At 39.0% G+C, this 20,693-nt stretch overlaps 1 protein-coding gene across 6 annotated transcripts in view; it reads right to left on the bottom strand.

The window, feature by feature from the left end:
• The window catches only part of LOC105465664 (fibronectin type III domain containing 3B), a 364,084-nt gene that overhangs the window by 135,129 nt on the left and 208,262 nt on the right, over window positions 1–20,693 (bottom strand). For all 6 annotated transcript variants that reach the window (XM_011714222.3, XM_011714227.3, XM_011714244.3 and 3 more), the window contains 2 exons: window positions 18,785–19,028; window positions 14,984–15,265 (listed from right to left, as the gene is read on the bottom strand). In XM_011714222.3, coding sequence (XP_011712524.2) covers window positions 14,984–15,265; window positions 18,785–19,028 — 526 coding nt within the window. The remainder of the gene's footprint in view (window positions 1–14,983; window positions 15,266–18,784; window positions 19,029–20,693) is intronic.

The following is a 20,693-nucleotide window of genomic DNA, read 5'->3' as shown; positions in this document are numbered from 1 at the left end:
TGCAGAAAATTGGGCCAAATCAAAGGAACTGAGCTCAAGTGACAGGACTGTGCTAGAGTTTATTACAAACTTATTTTTAATCCATTCTCCTGCTAACACAGAACTGAGACTTGTTACTGAATTTTTAGGGTCTGATGACAGATTAAGTGACCACATGGTATTACCTCAAATTGAGCAGAGGGATAAAAAAGATTGAGAAGGCCGGGCGCGGTGGCTCCAGCCTGTAATCCCAGCACTTTGGGAGGCGGAGATGGGCGGATCACAAGGTCAGGAGATCGAGACCATCCTGGCTAACCCGGTGAAACCCCGTCTCTACTAAAAAATACAAAAAACTAGCCGGGCAAGGTGGCGGGCGCCTGTAGTCCCAGCTACTGGGGAGGCTGAGGCAGGAGAATGGCATAAACTCAGGAGGCGGAGCTTGCTTGCAGTGAGCTGAGATCCAGCCACTGCACTCCAGCCCGGGCGACAGAGCAACACTCTGTCTCAAAAAAAAAAAAAAAAAAAAAAAAAAGATTGAGAATACTGACATTTATCCCCACTCAAATGCAGTTACCTAGTCAAAAAATTAATTCCTATCTCCGTCTTTTAACTTACTGTTCTTCCCATCTTGTGCATTAAAATAGTTCAGAAATGCTGAGGGAACATCTGCTCACAACAAGGCACCAGAAAAACAGACAATATGCTTTCTAATAAGCCTGATGGTAGAATGTTCTTTTGGTAGCAGGTACTATATACAGTGTCCATAAATCTAGGCCTGAAAATATTCCCTGAAGATTTATGAAATTGAATAAAACTGAAAAATTATACACAAGAGTTTCCACAAAACATTCAGTTCTCAAACGCTTCTAATTTTCCTCTTGAATAAAAGCAATTTTCCAGGAACAAAACTACTGCCTAAATAAAGTATAACAACATAATTGTCACCTATAATTATCAATTGTCTGGGGATGGTTTATTTTCAATGTTGATGTCTCAGTCACCAGCATTAATCAATAGGACTCTAGCCACCATTTCAAGAAAACATCTTGGGCACTGTGATCTTATCTCATTTTATTCCTTTATATCTTTATAAAATCTAGTATTTCCTGCCTTAAACAGATTATTGATCCACTGCTCACCCCAAAATATCATTTTTAATATCTATTTGCAAAAAACATCCTAGCAGTAGACAAATTACCTGAGTTCTTTGGTGTTCACTGTTTTCTCTCCCTAAACCTTTTACTCTTGTTGACACTGAAAGTAAAAACAGAACAAATTCTAGCACACCAACAGTTGAGAAACACAGTAGAGATATACTTTGTATAGATACCTATTATCCTTCATATTGATGTGTGGAATATTAAGTTGAAGCATGTAAAATTTCAAATATTCACTATTTTTGATCTATAGAAATAGTAGTTTCCCATCTACAGAAATAGTAATCTACTCAATATTACAAATGAACCCTAGAGATAATTTCTGAGAATCATTTTAAGTTTCAGGTTTTCCAGACACACCAAATCTTTATCAGAGCTATTGACAAGCAGCACTTGGATACATTCTCCCTTATCCCCTTATCGAGGTTGTTTACCTCCTACTGAGATCATTAAAGATAAAAATGTTCAAAAGGAAGGAAATGGAAATGACAAGGACAAACTAGCAACTGGACCACACACCCTTATTAAAGAAGTGCAGTTAGCTTATCTGAAGTGCTTCCTTTTCCTTGGATGCACTCAATGAGCTTGTAACATAGTCTTAAAATAAGAGCAATTATTGAAACTTTCTTCTTCAAAAGTAAATAGGTTGACAGCTACCACAATAATCTAGTATTAAAAACATCCTTCTCATTTATCTTTATCATTTTCTATTTCCTTACCCCGTTCCTAAAATAAGAAGTACCTCAGCAGTAAATGAATGAATAAAAAGTGTTGAATTTTAAAAGTCCATTTACAGTATTAGTGACGATAAATATGGCAAGTCTTGGAAGCCAGATATACAGAACAGGAGAGAGAGGTAGAAAATTCATAGAATCTAAAACTGCAAGAAATAAAAATATAAAAGAGAAGAAAAAGAGAAGAATGAGAATCCTAATTTGTGGGTACAAACATCCCACAGATTATTCAGTTCAGAAAACCAAGTTCTGAAATCTTAACTATAAAGGCTAAGATTTAGCTGATTACTGTATCTCTCATTCCAATATGGGTAGCAGGGCCATAGAACCTGCTGTCCCTGACATTATTTAAAAGAAATGATGCAGGGCTGGGCGCGGTGGCTCACGCCTGTAATCTCAGACCTTTGGTAGGCTGAAGCGGGAGAATCACTTGAGCCTAAGGAGTTCGAGACCAACCTGGGCAACAAAGTGAGATCCTGTCTCTACAAAAAATAAAATAAATAAAAATAATTAGCCAGGTGGGGTGGCACACAGCTGTAGTTCCAGCTACTCAGAAGTCTGAGACAAGAGGATTGTTTGAGCCAAGGAGGTTGAGGCTGCAGTGAGCTGTGATGGTGCCACTGCACTCCAGCCTGGGCAACAGAGCAAGACCCTGTCTCCCCCCGACAATAAAAGAAAAGGAAGTGAAGAAACAACGCAGAAAACAGGCATGGAAGCACCGCAGTCAGGCAAATCAGGAAATCCTACTGATTCTACGATGCATGTATGTTTACTACCTAAAAGATCATCCTTCTTCTGAGAAATGCTAATGCAATAGCAACTTACCTAACTTACTCTAAACAGTTTTGCCCTCATGTGTAATGTTGTAGATGATGCTGAGACCACTACACCCAGAGATTAAACTCTATAGGGAATAGTACTTCCCAGACACGAAATTCTTCAATGAAATGAAGATATAGTTTTCAAATTGAAAACTGTCTGCAATTAAATTGGAGCCATCTTCACGTGGATGACAGTGTAAGTAGTAAATAATATGAATGCTGTCAGTGTGTTTAAAGAAAAAAAAAAAAACCTTGATCGCTGAATAATTAAAGCACCCATAACCATTTCTCACTTAAGTAACACATCATTTTTAACAGAGCTTTCAAGAGATGCTGATATCTTATAGAGTTCCTTGGAGCAACATTCCAACAAAAGATAAATCTTCCTGAAAGACTAAATACGAATTTTTTTTAAATGTGCTTGGCAAGACACTTAAATAGTTTTGAGGAACTTAGTGAACCTAAAATATGGCAGTTTCTCCATGCCTCCTGGTTTGAAAGATCTTACTGCTCCATATAATAATTTGTGTCTTTTCAAATAAAAGGAAAAAAAGGTCAATGGAAGTTCACCAAGTGAATTAAGAGAAGCAGTAATAAATGCATTTCTGAAAAAAAAAAAAAAAAAAACTATTTTAATTGTTGTAGACCTAGTTCTTCCCACTCACTTCCTCATGTTGCTTTCATGAGGTAATTCTAATAAGTCTAGAAAGCAAGGCTTGATTATTTCACAGAAATGCTATATATATATTGCTTTTCATTACATATCAAGGGGATATGAGAGTGAATTCGGTTTGTAAGAGGACTTGAAATAAGCATGACATCTTCATTTAAAGCAAGCTGCTTTTGACAAAGGCATACTAACCCAGGAATAAAGGAAAAGTGGTGCCCCCCTCCCCCACTTTCTTGTGTGTTTTTTTTTTTTTTAAGTCAGGGTCTCACTCTGTCATCTAGGCTAAAGGGCAGTAGCACGATCAACACTCACTGTAGTTTTGACCTCCTGGCTTCAAACAATGCGCCCATCTCAGCTTCCTGAATGCCCACCAAATCCGGCTTATTTATTTATTTATTTATTTATTTGAAGAGATAGGGTCTTGTTATTTTGTCCAGGCTGGTCTTGAACTCCTGGGCTCAAGCAATCCTCTTGCCTTGGCTTCCCAAAGTGATTCTCACAAAGTGATCCTCCCATACCTGGTCTCTTGTGCTTAATTTTTAACTTAAAACAAAAAATAAAAAAAAATTCTCAATTTCCAGTTTTTAAGCACATCAAAACTCTAAAACATCACTTTAACAACTTCAAGTCATATTCAAAAAATCCAATACCTCAATATAGTGTACTGGTACTCCTTCCAAAGTTCTACTTAAGACTTCACTTTTAATTTGTTTATCACGTTAATACATGCTGGCAGTGGATGCTCTAATCCAGCACAAGAGGAAGACAAAAGCATCAGGAAACTCCAAATAGGAAAAAAGTAGGAGATGTATTCACAGGGAGATTTGTTCCAAGTGGAGCTGCCAGCAAAAGGGCACATGGACCACAACAGGGCAAAAAGGATTCCCCCCTCTCCACCCAACCCCTCTGGGAAATGTTAACCTAGTGGGAGGAATGGAATATGCAACCATGGAACCATGAAACCTCTTTTATTTTCTGCCTATTTTTTCCCCAAATTACCTTTATTCCACAGTCTGTCCAATCATCCCTGCCCACTGTGTATGCTCCTTTCATTCCACTTGTTTTCCTGCTCTTACCACTTCCTTTTATTTCAATGTGCCATTCCTCTGAAGCCTTCTCATTTCTTTCCTGCCTCATTGTTTTCCAGTCTTCCTGAACCATCACAATTCTCTTTTGTGCTTGGAGCAAGTCATCCCCACCATGACCTGGTCTTTTCTGCCCTTTTCTGAGCATAACACCTACACGGAAAGTCCCCTTCTTCTGATGCAGCTGGAAAGAAGCAGTTACAATCTGGAATGGGGAAGGGAACAGCAAGGGGAAGAGTTTTTTGAAAAGCAAATTCAGCACCAGAGAAAAATGAGGAAATCTTATAGTCAACTATAGGGAGCATTTCACTCATTACTTTGTAAATTGCATGCACTGAGCTGTTATGTGGGTGCAATAGTGATGGCAAACACCACAATTATTTGTGCACCAACCTAATAGTATCACTGTTGTTTCCCAGGGACCTTTCCCACATCACACTTGTGTTATCTACTCAATTCCTAGAATTTCAAAGTCTCATTACAGCACCAAAAACTGAAATAGGGTAATAGAGTCTGCTACACTGTGTGTCTGGTTGAGGAAATTAAATTTAAAATAAAAGCCAAAGCTGACCATGGCAGAAAGCATGAATGATAATGAACGTATTTGCAATATAGACTATAATTATCACATTACAATAATGATGATACAAAACCAGAAGTTCAAAACCCCGCCTCTTCACACTGCAGTTTATGTAAAGATCCTAGGGCTCCATTCCACAGAAGGAGAAGCAATGACAAAATCGATGTTGACATAGCAGCAGGAAATTTGCCAAAATTCCATCACAAATGCTGAGACTCTTTCAGATAAGGTATTAACAGAAACGGTTTCTGCGTCGACACCTGGTAGTCAGCCTCCAAGATGTCTCGCCACCCCCATGATCTACCTACACCTAGTGCCGACCCCTTCCGCAATGTAGCAGGGCAGGTCTATGCAGCCCACAGAATGCGGAAGAGATGGTGTACCAGTTGCAAGGTGTAAGGAAAAGTTGTGAAAGACTTGGAAATTTAGTGGGTTACCCAGTTAGCTTATCCATCTAGCTTAACTAATTGCCCTAAAGCAAGGAATGTGGGTGGGAGAAAAATAAATACAGAGCAGTTGTTGTTTGCCCATCGCCTCCAGCTAATGTCCCCTGCAATCTCCTCCTTTTAGCAAAGTAACTTAGAGTGGTTAATTTGCTGAGTGGGTTCAAACAGAATCAAGCGGGCCTGTCAGACCCCATTCGGTGGGCTCACACAGAGAATTCAACCCAGAGAGGTGACAGGGAAAAAGCACGGAGAGAGGACTGCATTTTATTCTTGCCCAGAATTCAGCAGGTTGTTTGTGGGTTGGCAATAGTCCGAGAACCTTTTTTAGGGAGTGGATGCCCCTCTGAACTCTCCCCTATCTCAAGTCCTTGGCATTCACTATTACTTAACACTGACCCAGGCTGCAGGATGCCTTGCCCAACAGCATTCTGATGGGCATGCTCACAGGCTGAGGTTCTGCTAAAGTGACCCACAGAAAGCAGTTCTCACAAGGAAAAAATCTCATGGTCTTTCTTTACCAATACCACTACATTTTTAAAGCACTTAGTGTCTGAAATTGTACTAAGAGCTGATGATAGTCCTCCGAAAGAGATGCCATTAATTACCCCTATTTTCTACACACAAGAAGAAAATGAAGCCTTGAAAGATTAACTATCATGCCCAAGGTCACATAGTTCCCAGGTGGCTGAACTGAGACTAAACCAAGATCTGCAAGGTCCCAACTAGTACATATTTTACTTCTGTGTATGGCACTTTTGTGATGATGACCTCTAACCCAGTTAAATTCAGAATTCAACTTAGCTAAATGAGAGAAATAACATATAGAAGTTTCAATTCAATAAAACTGAAGGTTACAAATATACCAGAAACAAACCATATCATCACTTATACCTGCTGTTTAAAGGGTTCTTTAGGATGACATTTATTTTACCAACATGGGTTCTGATGTCATCTAAATGCTGCCATGATCAGTTCCCAAGAAAGCAAAAAGGCAGAGAAAATAACACGGGTTTACAGAGTTCAGTACTACATATGGTAAAAACTAATCAAAATTCTGACCTCAAACTTCTGGTGAACATTCATTTCAAAAGAAAACTCAACGAATTATTTTTGCATGCTGTTTGTCTTTTTATATGCAAGTGAAAAATGTGAAGCTTCAAGTATGATTTAATGGGTTAAGACTTCTTAACCTGACATGACAAAAATATCTCATTTTGCCTGTTGAAAGAATCACGCATTAACATCTTTAAAACATTCCAGATTGCGACAAAAATACGAGGGGGAAAGGGCGAAAGGCAAAAGATAGGGTAAGTGATGTAACTTAATAAAGACAATTATATACTCTACTAATTAACAATTTGGGCCACCATGGTGTCCTCTTTGTTGAGCTGTAAATTTGCCTTTGCACTAGTAAAATCAACATCCCAGTAAGGGGGAAAAAATCATCATACAAGGGTCTTAGAGAAAAATAATTATTCATAGTTTGATTTCTCCAGCCTTGGCCCTGCAGGATAACGCCCAAGTCAGAAAGCACATGTTAATGAGCAGCATGCTCCTTATGAAACAGCCTTCTGACCCCAAAACTATCTCCATCCCACACATAGACAGTTGCAAGGCATTCAAGTCTGCTTGGTCCCTAATTAGAGTCACTCAGAGACCTCTAAACTGAGCGGACGGATCTGGCAGCCTACATTTGAAATGGAAGTGGCGATGTTAATTGTCCAGTTTCCTGCCAAAAAGTATGTCTCACGTCTCTTGCATTCTGATCCAGGGGTCCCCACTGTCCTTTTAAAAAATAAAAGTTATTTGGGCTTGTTTGGACTATTTTCACTTTTCAGACTGTAATTGACAGTCAGATGGATGAATTCCACTGACCTGAGCTCACTTTTAACTTTTCTCATGTTTTCTTGATATTTTTGCAATACTGAGAATTTATATGCAGCTGTAGACAGGTGAAAACACACAGGATGCATCGTCACCTACAGACTTGAGAGATAAAGCAACATTAAAAATGTATCTAGAAACAGTACAGTGTTCAAACGCAGTAAGGGAAACAGATACTCTGGGGGAAAAGAAGAGCCCTGCCAAACTCCAGCCTTCCAAAACACCTCGTCTGAGCATGCCTAGGATATGTGCTCACAAGACAGAAAAAGCTTACAAGAGAAAGAGGAAATCTGCCACTTGTGAAGTGCAAAAGCCCTACTAAATATCCTATTTTAATCAGAAAACAGAAAAGCACAAGCATTATCTGCTACAGGGAGCCAAGACCAAAAGAGAGTCCAAAAGAAAATCTGTCTTGACTCCCAACATTCCAGACCTTATTAACATTAAGTACGTCATTCCAGACAAAGGAAACCACTGTCGGCCCTGCACAGGTGGACGCTGCCATGCCCTCCCGGAGTCCAAGCCATTCAGCAAAAGGACAGACTCCAAGGACCCAAAAATATCCACAATCTCAGACCCCTAGAGGGAAAAAATGCCATCCCAAGCCTTAGTGCACTATGACTTCTCATTATGAATAATTACTGTTATTGTGAATACACTTTCTTGCTGCTTTGGGGGAAGTAGAGCTGTAGTCTGATTCTGGTTTCTGAGCAATGATCACAAAATATAAGAATAGGAAGAGAAAAAATGCCAGGGAGACCACCTGAGAAAGAATTAGAATACAAAGAACCGGTAATAAGGAACACTGCTGGAGTCAGAAAGCAATCTGCGAACTCTGAAAGAGAAATGCACAAGAATAATGCCCTCATCACTGGCTTTCGGTATCATAACCAGAAACTGTGAGTCTATGTGGTGGAATGTGATCTAAAATGCAACTGAGTCTTTGGATTGTTAACAATTCCAAAGTTCAAATGCCAAAAGTATGCTGTGTGTTCGTTTTCTTCTATATTTGGAATTCTTGCCACTTTGTCCCAATTTTTCCCATATGGCACTATAACTTCTAGAAGAGTTCACATAAACTGCTACCTATATGTTAGTCACAAAAAAGGAACTCTTCCACCACTAGTATATATTTATCATGATACAGATAGTACAAGAAACATGCCTCAACTTAAACCAAGTGTTCCAACTGAATGCCTCCCACCCGCTGCTTTCCCACCCCTGCCATTTAAAATCTTGGTTAAAAATTGCTTCGCACTCAAAGGGCCAGCAGTTCTCAAATGCTACTGTGGCTTATTATTACCTGGAGTGCCTGATGAAACACAGATTGGTGGGCCCCACCTACACAGCCTGTATTCAGTAGGTCTGGGGCAGGTCATAAGGGCATATGTCTAACAAGCTCCTTGATGGTACTAATAATGCTGGCCTGAGCCTGTGAGTAGCCAGGAGCCAGGTGAGGGCTGAATCCCTGGGAAAGCCTTGTGGAGGGTGACAAGGATCCCAGTCCTCCACTCAAACCACAGGAGTTTTAGTGCTCTCTGCTTTCAGAGTGCATGTGTATATGTGTACATGTGTATGAATGTGTGTGATGTGGTAGGGGTGAAGGGATACTGTTTTTAAAATTGGTGATCCACACACAATTGTCTGAAAACAGAGGCAATCTACTCACTGATAAGATTTTGAAAATCACAGACCCTAACTCACCCGTTCATTTTACTGAAAGGAAAACCACGGCTTAGTGAAATGACATGTTCTATGTCACACAGTCCAGAACACCGATTATTTAAAATCTACAATTCCATTACGTTTTTAAAATGTAAAAGTCATATATGAAAAAGACATCCTCACTCTTAGGGTAAGCCCCAGGAACAAAGTGAAGGTCAACAATGTCAACTGCACACAGCACATTTTTATACAGAAAAAAGTGTTTGGAGGCCAGGCGCGGTGGCTCACACCTGTAATTCCAGCACTTTGGGAGGCCAAAGCGGGTAGATCACCTGAGGTCAGGAGTTTGAGACCAGCCTGGCCAACATGGTGAAACCCTGTCTCCACCAAAAATACAAAAATTAGCCAGGCATGGTCTCGGGCGCCTGTAATCCCAGGAGAATTGCTTTAACCCGGGAGGCGGAGGTTGCAGTGAGCCAAAATTGCGCCACTGTACTCCAGTCTGGGCGACAGAGCCAGATTCTGTCTCAAAAAAAAAAAAACACAAAGTTTGGAAATTGTGACTTTGCACTCTTGATGTCCTCTCCCTTCACCATCTGCCCACACACATACATACACACACACACACAAACACACACACATATTCTTGGGACTACTTAGGTCTTTTAAAATTAAACAGTGGATCCTCATCAAAGCTTTTGTTTTTTACTCTAAATTCATATAATTCTTTCTAAAACAATACTGGCAGATAAACTAACTCCTTTCTGAGGGGGTATAACTGGCTGAAAATGGAAGGATTTCAGTTAGACAACTGGATCCTGACTCACTGGATCCCACTCAATAACTTCCTTAAAATACTGTGTGCTTCGGTTTTTATCAAGAATAAAATGGAAGAAATGAAGCTTCCCTCTCACTCAATGAAGAGCAACAGAAACTTCTTTAGCTTCTGCAGTGAAAGGCAATGTGACTATTTTAACTGGTTTTGGCCACAGAACAGGCTCAAGGCCCAGCTCTTGCATAATACTCTGTACACAAGAACAAATTTTTCCATTCCTATCCTTGAACATCTGTGGACTTGATCCCCAAGCACTATTCTAAAATGAAATGCTGGGAGAGGAAGAGAAAAGGAAGGCAAAAACTCTTGAAATATTTTCCCCTAACTTATCTGCCATCATAATATGTTGGAGAGACAGGCAGCCTTCATAGAGGAGGTGATAACTGAGCTGGCTCTTGAAGGCCTGAGTTGGAGTTTGCTAGGCAGAGGAACTGGAAGGACAGGCCAAGAAAAGGGAATGAGGCATATTCACAAAACGGGGCAAACACAGCGAGCATGTCTGGTGGGGAAATCTGAAGGGCCACAAGAAGTTAGTTTGTGTCATATCATGCAGTTTAGACTTTATTCTCTAGATAGTGGGGGGCACCACAGAGGTTCTCACAAAGGGATTAAAATGTTGAGATCTATTTAACTGTAGCCACAACAGAGGATGTACTGGAGAGGAAAATTAATAATCACACATCTTAAACCATAAGGTGGCCCTTCTGGGAGGTCTCTTAAGGTTCAGAGGGAGCAAAGTGAAAAATAAAAAACATATGAGGAGATACCAGAGACCATGAGAAAGGAAGTCCCAAGAGGCTGTGTACCAGAGTTCTTTCTCGCTTGGAGCTGGAAGTGCCCTAGGATGAGGTGACGAGAAGATGTATGAGATCTGGTACCAATTCCACCAGAGAGGACCCCAGGATATTGGGTATGTTTCTACACAGTGGCAACCTCTCTTAAAAGAGCCTGGAAGTGGCCAGGCACGGTGGCTCACGCCTGTAATCCCAGCACTTTGGGAGGCTGAGGCCAGGAGTTGGAGACCAGGAGTCAAGACCAGTCTGGCCAACATGGCAAAATCCCGCCTCTACTAAGAACACAAAAAAATTGGCCAGGCGCAATGGCTCACGACTGTAATCCCAGCACTTTGGGAGGCCAAGGCGGGTGGATCACCTGAGGTCAGGAGTTCAAGACCAGCCTGGCCAACATAGTGAAACCCTGTCTCTACTAAAAATGCAGAAATTAGCCAAGCATGGTGGTGTGCGCCTGTAATATCAGCTACTGAGGAGGCTGAGGCAGGAAAATTGCTTGAACCTGGGAGGTGGAGGTTGCACTGAGCTGAGGTCACGCCATTGCACTCCAGCCTGGGCAACAAGAGTGAAACTCCATCTCCGTCTCAAAAAAAAAAGAAGAGGAGCCTGGAAGCAACTTTCAGAGATAGTGGGCCAGTAATGCAGGGTTTAGCTTTCAAAAATGTAAGATGGGTTTAAGCAAAGAAAGCCACTTCTGGCTTAAAGGAGAAGAAATGTAGGGGGCTGGGGTGAGGGGAATGGAGCATGAAGGGAAGGGGAAAAGCCGCCAGATGGATAGTAGAGAGAGATGCCTATTTTGAGGGGCAGCTATCTCAGATGAGACATGATCCTATAATAACAGGAGTCCTGAAGATGAGAGAGACAATATTCAAGTCATAAGGGTTACCATTATATTAAAGTGTTAAGAACTGAGCAAGGGTATTTTTAATATTTAATAATGGAAATTTAAGTGCCCATTTTACAAATGTGAACATGGAAATTCAGGAAAAACTAAAAGGAAAAAGTAAGTAACAAAGCCCAATTCTAAGCCAAGTACTGTATGTCTAATACCAAAGCCCCAACTGTTCTCGGCTCACACCACACCATTTGCTCCAAGGAAGTGCAAGAACTCAGAGATCCCATATTTCTCAGAGTGTACTATGGGAGTCTGTCGTGCCTATTTTCCTGAAGGTAATAGTAAATGAAAGGGGAGGCTAGCCACGGAGCAGTTTCCTTGAGCAATGCAACAATTTGTTCCAGGAAAAGGAAATGGTACAATAGCTTTGTGTGTTCAAAAAGAAGGCTTGCTCTGGAAAACAAGGCAATTAAGAAAACAGGACTCACTTAACACTATTTACTGAGTACCTACTATGTGTCAGGTATAGTACTAGAAGGAGGGAGAGATTGATGAATAAAACACAAAGTTCCTATTCTATACTGTGTACAACTTGATGAACCATCCTTATTATTAAGATAGTATAATTTTCTATCTTGGCTGATTATACATTATCCCCAATGGAGGTTTTATTTAAAAAACAAAACAAAAAAAAAACATGAAGTCAAAAGTGGTGTGAAGATTCTGATTTACTAGGTCTAAAATGGGGTCCACGAATCTCTATTGTTTTAAAGTTTCTGAAGCACAGTTAACTGAGAGAACTAGACCTCAAGAAAGAAATTAAGGTATCGCCATCTTTTTAATACATGTATTTATATTAACATGAGTTGTTTGCTTCTTTTACATGTGCTTAGTTTTACCACAGGACCAGGCACAAACTTAAAGTTTGTCTTTTTTTAAAGATTTGTTTTTTGTAAGTGGTAAAAAGGTAAATTATTCAAGTAAATTAACTCAAAGGCTAAGGAATTATAAAGTAAAAAGGAGGCCGAGGTGGGCAGATCACCTGAGGTCAAGAGTTTGAGACCAGCCTGGACAACATGGCAAAACCCCATCTCTACCAAAAATACAAAAATTAGCAGGGTGTGGTGGCACATGCCTGTAATCCCAGTTACTTAGGAGGCTGAGGCAGGAGAATGGCTTGAACCTGGGAGGCGGAGGCTGCAGTGAGCTGAGATCGCACCACTGCACTCCAGCCTACATGATAGGGCAAGACTCCATCTCAAAAAAAAAGTAAAAAGATTTATCTCTTCTGGCCATGAGGGCAATTTAACCTAAGTAAAACATTAAAAAAAAAACAAAAAACAAAAAAACCACAAGTCACATGTTATGGTTAAGTATATATTCTATTCTTGTGCAAACCACATATGAACCTATCAGGTTTATCATACTGGTATTAAGTATAGTTTTAGATTAATTAGGTGGCACTGTAAACCTAAGAATCAGTTAAGAAGTCTGTTTCTGGGGTACAGATTTAGATGTCAGGTGCAGTAACCTCCAGCAGGAGACACACTTGTAAGGATGAGAAAGCAGGAAAAAGCCTTTTGGGATCCTAGGAACCAACAACCACATTTTGAGGCAGACACAACTGAAACATTATGAGCCACTTGATGGACCCCACAAACAAGAAGTGCTTTATTCTTTGTTCATGCTACGTGATTCACATTTGCCTTTTTGCTTTGACAACCAGGAGGCTCAAAACCAAATATATGGCCCATATCAAGCCACTCTACTGGAACCCTGCTTCATCTTATTAGTATTTTCCTTCCCTTATCATCTTTCGGCTCCTTAATGCTTACATTTATGTTATCTGCTTCTATGTGTCTACGTCATTTGCCTTAAATCAGTTTTGGTGCAAAGCAAGGTGAAAATTATTAAAGAATGAGTCAAGTAATCAAAGTACTTCAAACCTCGTAAGCTCTCTGGACAATTTATACATTCTCTCTCTCTCTTTCTTTGGATTAAAATTCTCTTTAGGAAAATCTATTCTTAATTTTTTTGGTATGAATTCTTGTATAGTCATGGTTAAATTGCAACACTGCTAATAAACTAATTTCAAGCTTAGAAATTACAGTATCATTTGACTAAAAATTATTATATGAGACCCAGCATCTTCCCTTAAGAGCTATGTACAAGCTTCTTGAATCTTCAATTTCCTTTGTATGATAATTATTTATGTTTTAAAAATTATAAGAATAACATGGTAATTGCATAGAGTGTGGAAAATAGAGAAAAGAATAAATAATTAAAATGAAAAGAACACATGATCTGTTTACATTTCACTGTTATCTTACTATTCCTCTCTCTCATGCTGCAATCACTCACCCAAATAACGTAGGGGGAAATGTTGATGGCAATACTTCATTTTACCTAACCTTCCTCTCCCTTGTCAGAAGCTCTTCCGTAGACACTCAAAAATACACAAATTCCATCTTTTTCAGTCACAATCACATTCTCACAGACACAGTCCCTGTTTCTACCTGAATGAGATGCAGTAAGGAATCCATAAATTCAATGAGTGTTATAATCAATGAGTGTTATAATCAGATTCCTTATTGCATCTCAGTCAGGTAGAAATGGGGACTGTCTGTGAGAATGTGATTGTGAATGAAAAAGGGAATCTACTTGAATCCTATCTTTAAAAGTTGTTCGTGTCTTTGTTTTCCAGTCATTTCTATCTATAAATTCACCTACCTTATCCAAATGTTACCTTTTTTGCCTCACTTAAGTCATTCTTCCCTATGCCTATAGAAAAAGCCACTGTTTTTCCTTATGTGGCATCAAAATAGGTTCTCTCTAAACTACCCCCAAAACTTCATTTAAACACAAAAACCTTCCTCCAAATCAACTGATCTATACCCAAGAGATTCATCTACAAAAAAACACGTGCCATTCTGAGTTGATGTTTCTCTAGCTATATGTGGTGACCCTCATTCTTCCATCTCATTCTTGGTTTCCAAACACTTAATTCACAGGCAAAAGGTGGTATGAGACAGTAACTGATGCGAAAACTAAAGAGAAACATATTTCTGTGATTCAATGACAGATTTCATTACAGTAAGGAAGTAATTACATATGGTTTATGAGGTATAATTATTGTGAGATTTAAACTAGCCTACACTTTTAGAAAAATTATCTTTGGATTTCTTCCACATCTGTCTATTCAGAGAGTGAAACAACAGAAGTAGGCTAACATGAAAAGATTTTCACATACTTGTTACTAAGTAGAAAGCTACATGGCATATGTGACCAAACGTAGTATTTCTGCCCTGAAGTATTAATAAAAAATAAACAATGCAATATTCTTTCCTTACTAAGAAACAGATCAAAGAAGGTCTACTCAAATATTCTTAGCAGAACAACCAAGCACCATGAAATAATATTCTCATGTAAAAGACGTGGAAACATCATTTGAGATGTCTCTGTCTTGATAATTCACTCTACGGCAAACATCTTGAGTATTACCTTGCAAGTCTGAATCATTCGACTTTGGGCTGCTTCTTGCTCGTCGCTCTGTTTTCTTAATTCCGGGACCACCACCGCTGCCGCCTCCGCCACTTCCACCGCTGTGGCCCTTCCCGTAGCCATTGTATACTGTTGTGCAGCTGCTTTTGTAGATAGAAGAAGGAGGGCTGTTGAGGCGGTTCTGGCGATCGATCTGGCGGTCTTTCAGTTTTTTGTGCGGAGGCTTGCTGTACTGGTCTTCTCGGGTGATGTAGCTTGACATTCCATAAAGTGGTATAATTTCTAAAATGGATGATTATGATAAACCCAAACTCAGTTTACATTTTCAGTAATAAATTATTAAATGGTCAAACGATCTGGCTCCTGAAGAAGTCTAAAGTATAAAAGAAGTCTAAAATATTACTGAATAGAGTATAATAAATATTTCTTAAGAAAATACTGCCGGGCGTGGTGGCTCATGCCTGTAAGCACTTTGGGAGGCCGAGGTGGGCAGACTGTCTGAGCTTGGGAGTTTGAAACTAGCCTGGGCAACATGGTGAAACCCCATCTCTACTAAAAATACAAAACATTAGCCAGGCGTGGTGGTGGGCACCTATAATCCCAGCTACTCAGGAGGCTGAGGCAGGAGAATCGCTTGAACCCGGGACGCGGAGATTGCAGTGAACTGAGATTGTACCACTGCACTCCAGCCTGGGCGACAGAGCAAGACTCTGCCTCAAAAAGAAAAAAGAAAAAAGAAAATGCCATATACATGATATACATTTAAGGCATTCCCATTTGTTTCTAATCAATCAAGGAATAATCAATCATTAAAAACTATACTGTGCGTTCAGAAAATTTCCTATATTACAGAGAATACTGAAGACAAGGTTGTTATCCCTAGAGTTCATATTCTAGTTGAATTTATAACTGACTTTGATTTTTGCCTTTCATTATGTTTTCAGTAGTTGCAATACATGAAAAAGTTAGAACAAATAAAATACCCCCATTAAACATGTACTTAGAATCAAGCTACTTTAAAAGTCTACTTATCCCTGTAGACAGAATAGTATTTCTACTGGAAAGTATATTGCAGTCAAAGTTTAAGTTATTTGTGGCATTCAAAAGAGCCAACATTTGAACAAATTTAACTAAGATAATGAGATGACACATTTCCATTTAAAATAATCAAAGGTCACAGAATCGGGGGAAATGTTCAAGGAGGAAGTATAAGGGTTAAGAAAAGCTATCTCTGAAATCTGGTGCCAAACGTAATAAGCTGTGGTCTCAAACTTCTCTTTTGGAGTAATCGAAGGCAAGACAAATGTAGAATGCCACGTGACTTTACTACGCACGTTTTAAAGTGGCTCAAAAGAAAACAGAAGCCTGCAAACAGTCTTATGACCTCAAGGGGAAAACTTCATGTTAAATTTAAATTTTTAAATCAGTTCACAATTATTTTTAGGTATCAGTAAAAATGACAATGCGTAACATAAAGATTGGGTCCTTACATCTTCATAAGAAACAAGGGTCACCTCATCTATGGAGTGACAATATAAATTACCATCCAAATCTGAACACTTCTGACAGTGAAAAGGGAGGAATATCAACAATTTCTTCAAGGCAAGAGACCTAAACTAGGACTGTCACAGGCACAACAGAAATGTATGGTTACCCTACATAATTTAACAAAACTGCTGCCTCAATTACTCAACGGTAAAGCTCCACTGTTTCTTACTATTAACATAGCTAAAGGAAGATTTGTTTTTTAACGAGTTGTTTTGTGAAAAATCAAATCTTCATGAGAGAACCAGTTTGCACTAGAGAATGTGTCAAAACAAATATAATCCTATTCAGACAGTATGTATCCAAATAAACAATGTCAAAATATACCAGAAGGACAGTAAATGTTCTAAATGCCACGATGCATTACACATGAGATTTAACATATTCACCGCAGGCACTAATCATCTCTTCAGACATGGTGAAAACTTTTAAACACTTATAGTTTAGAAAATTCATATTTAAATTGCTTTTAGGTATGCACACTAAAGAACTAAGGTTAAAGAATATAAAAATGGCTTATGTATAAAGCGAAGGGATTTTGGTTTACTGCTTTAATGTGAAATCAATGAAGGCATTTTTATTTGTATACATTATTGCTCTGTGTTATTTTAATGGAATTAGACCCAAATACACCACAAAATGAAGAGACTACAATTGTGCTTAACTCTAATGATTTAAATTATACCGTTGTCTTGCCTAAAATTGCAAAGGACAGCATTTACAAAACAGTAACTATGTGGCATCCTACTAACAGACTGCTAAAATAAAGCAAGTCAGATATACACCAGCAGGCAGTGCGTCAGTCACCAAGGACTTTCATGTCATCAGAGCTCAGATCCAGCCAGAAAGCTCTGAGAAACACTCAATTATTTAATGCATATTGTGTGAAAGCACTGAATACATTTAAAAAAATTACAGCTAACTAAATTTTTTCAGTTTTTATCCAAATGTTTTCATAGTATATCCCCACTACTTAATGTTTTCTTGGTGTTATGTCGCATGGAAAAAAGATCAAATTAATAGGAAGTTATTGATGCTGCTATAAAATCAAAGTATTGATTTCATGTTTTGCTATCATCCCCTTATACCCCACTGTGAAAGCACCTGATTAATTTGAATTATGTCAAATTTCTTTGACTACTTAAAAAACAAACAAAACACACACACAGTCAAATTCTATCCCTAAGTTACAACAGTATATTTCACTTGAAATACCATCTCAAAAAATCTCAAAAAAGCTTTTTCTGTGAATAAGTTATAATGTGAGATGAACAGGGAAAAATTATATATAAAAATATATATAATTATAAATTATAATTAATTATATAGAAATTACATAATTATATATATATATAACTGTTAAAAGTAATAACTTGCTCAAACATTCTATGGTATAACAGGCATCTCTTCTACAATGTATCTAAACCAACACAATAAATGTCTGAAGCAGTAAAATGCTTCCCTTCATAGTCAGACTCAGAAGAAAATCACTTTGTAAAGTCCTAGAGGCTAAAGTCTAATTTTACCTTCAATTATCTGGTTTCTCAGGATCCATTTTGATAGAGAAAGCCTTTAGACTAAACCAACACCAAGGTCAAAACTTTAAAAAGATATAATGTTGGTAGTTCTGAGACTCTTTTCATATCCAGGTAAGTATTTGCCTAACAACCAGTGAAATTGTGGCTGCACTAATGGCTAGTCTTAAACTAAAAGCAGGTTCAGGAAGGCCACATCAACAGCCAGGGGATTTTTAGTTCTGCCAACATCACAACATAGAGCCTTTCAGGAAACCCAAAGGTTGCTGAGACTTCACAATCTTCAAACATTGGAAATGGGGCACAAAACACCTTTCAATTTCCCTTTAACTGGTAGATCATATGGATACCAAAGCAACGATGTGCCACAGTTGTACCTCAGGCCACTCTCACATAAAAACATGCTTTCAGGACATGGGAACGATGTCACATTGCCACTTTTCTAAAATAAAAGGTGGCTACCTTACTCCTTGATCTTGTAAGGTGGGGGTTGGGGCCGAGTTTGGGAAAACTGAAAGAAAGAAAAAGAACTAAACCCACAAAGTAATTTTTCCAAGGCACCATGCAGGACAAAGGAAACTAGGAATTCCTCATGAGTCTTACAAACCACCTAGATCCTTTTCTACTCTGCTTATTTCACAAGAAACAAAGGGCCGCCTTGAACTATTGAAATGCTGTAACCAGTTTCAACGGCTCCTGATGCCAACAAGAATCTACTTACCTTGCTCACCATATATTGTGTGGGGAAGATGATGCTGAGGAAAAAACTGAGGTGGCATATCTCCAGGTCCGGTAACAGGTGGGTAGTAAGCCGTGTGTGAGTTATGAATAAAATGTGGATGGTGAGTCAGATAGGGAGGGAGATGATGGGTTGGAGACATGGCTGAGGGGTAGCTTGGGGGATAACACTCAGGAGACTGGGGTGTGACCACCACCCGGCGGACTCCAGTACTGTCTTCAATCACCTGAAGAAAAACACAAAAGGAAAGAACGCAGTACATATTAGCAGCCTGTGAATATAGATAGTATTAATAACTTCCACTTTAATTTTATTTTTCTCTTCCACCACAGAAAAACACAAATCATGTTGTATTCTGGTTCTCTAGTTCAACCAGTTAAATGAGCTCTAGAAGTAAGAACATGTAACTATTAAAACGTACAAAAACAAATTATTCATCAACATCTGATTCTGATCCCATGTAACTTTTTGGAGAGACCAGTATTTGATAATAAATCTTGTTTTGCCTTAACATGTTCACTGGCTTCATCCAAGACAAGTGAATTTAATGTGTGCTTAAACTGATTTTAAGAGTGACTTTTGAATTTAACTATCAGTTCAGTGGTTTTCCAGAAAGAGGCTTTCTGTGCCACATAAGTACTTTTCCAGGGGTAGGCTTTTAGATATGCCTGACAACATTCTGCCCCATTCCTGCTTTAATATGCACAGTTCCATCATCATCGGGACTTTAGGAAACAATGGAGGCATTAACGTCAGAAGCTATAAATGTGCACAAAAAGATTACTTAATCTAGGACTGAGGACATGGATGAAACGAGGGATTCTGACCAAAGAAAAACATAAGTAACCCCAAATCAATATGGACACTTTTGCTCCCAAGATGTCCTGATAATGAGTGTTGTGAAAGAAGATGCTTGGAAAAGCAACCTGTTATGAGTAAAGCAAGCCAATCCACACTCTATGCATTCTTTTTCCAATTCTTTGTTCCCTTTATTTTTTTTTTTAGAGATGAAATTTCACTGTGTTGCCCAGGCTGAAGTGCAGTGGCTACGCACAGGTGTGATCATCATACACTACAGCCTTGAACTGGCCTCAAGTCACCTTCCTGCCTCAGCCTCCAAAGTAGCTGGGACTACAGGCATGCACCACTGTGCCCAGCTCCTCTGAATGTTTTTTAATTCATCCAAGAAAAGCAATGAAGACAGCACAATGCCAATATTTATTGCCTCTGTGGCCGGCGTCACTCTACCAGCTCCTATGAGCCAACAACTTTGGTGAGACACAACGAAAGGAATAACTAACACAACAGATACCATGATCAAAAGGTAAAGCCATAGGGTATAGAGAATGATAACACGAGATGGGAGAATCAGGAAAGGCTTCAGGGACCTCAAAGAATCGGCAGGGCTGGGACAGCTGAGAGATGGCCTTCGGGTCAGCGCCCTGCAAGGAAGGGGACACAGAGTAAACTGGCAGCGAGGGCCAGGCTGCCAAGGAGCCATGCCAGCTGATCTAATCAAATATGTGAGACAATCAGGCACACATTCTGACAGGAAGTTTTGTTTTTTAAAAAAAAAAAAACAAAATCTAAAATCCCCATAAAACTGACTTTCTATATTGAAATGGATTTCTCATTATACCTCAGGAGATTGATTATAGGCCAAAATAAAATGACTTAACATGTCTAAAACATCTTAACAACAACAAAAAACTGTATTAGCTTCATATTTTAAAAGTAGTGCTTAAGTCAGATTGGCAAGTCTATCAATGTTTATGTTATATTTCAGTGTACAAAATAGGTTTAGTTTGAATGAACGGTCATTAATCCTTATATTAAAAAAACAAGAATCTTTACATTCATTAATAAATCTATCAAAATAAATGTTTCTACT

This window comes from Macaca nemestrina, chromosome 2 (genome assembly GCF_043159975.1).
Source record: "Macaca nemestrina isolate mMacNem1 chromosome 2, mMacNem.hap1, whole genome shotgun sequence".
NCBI classification, from domain to species: Eukaryota; Metazoa; Chordata; class Mammalia; order Primates; family Cercopithecidae; genus Macaca; species Macaca nemestrina.
This window is presented reverse-complemented; position numbering and strand designations above follow the sequence as displayed.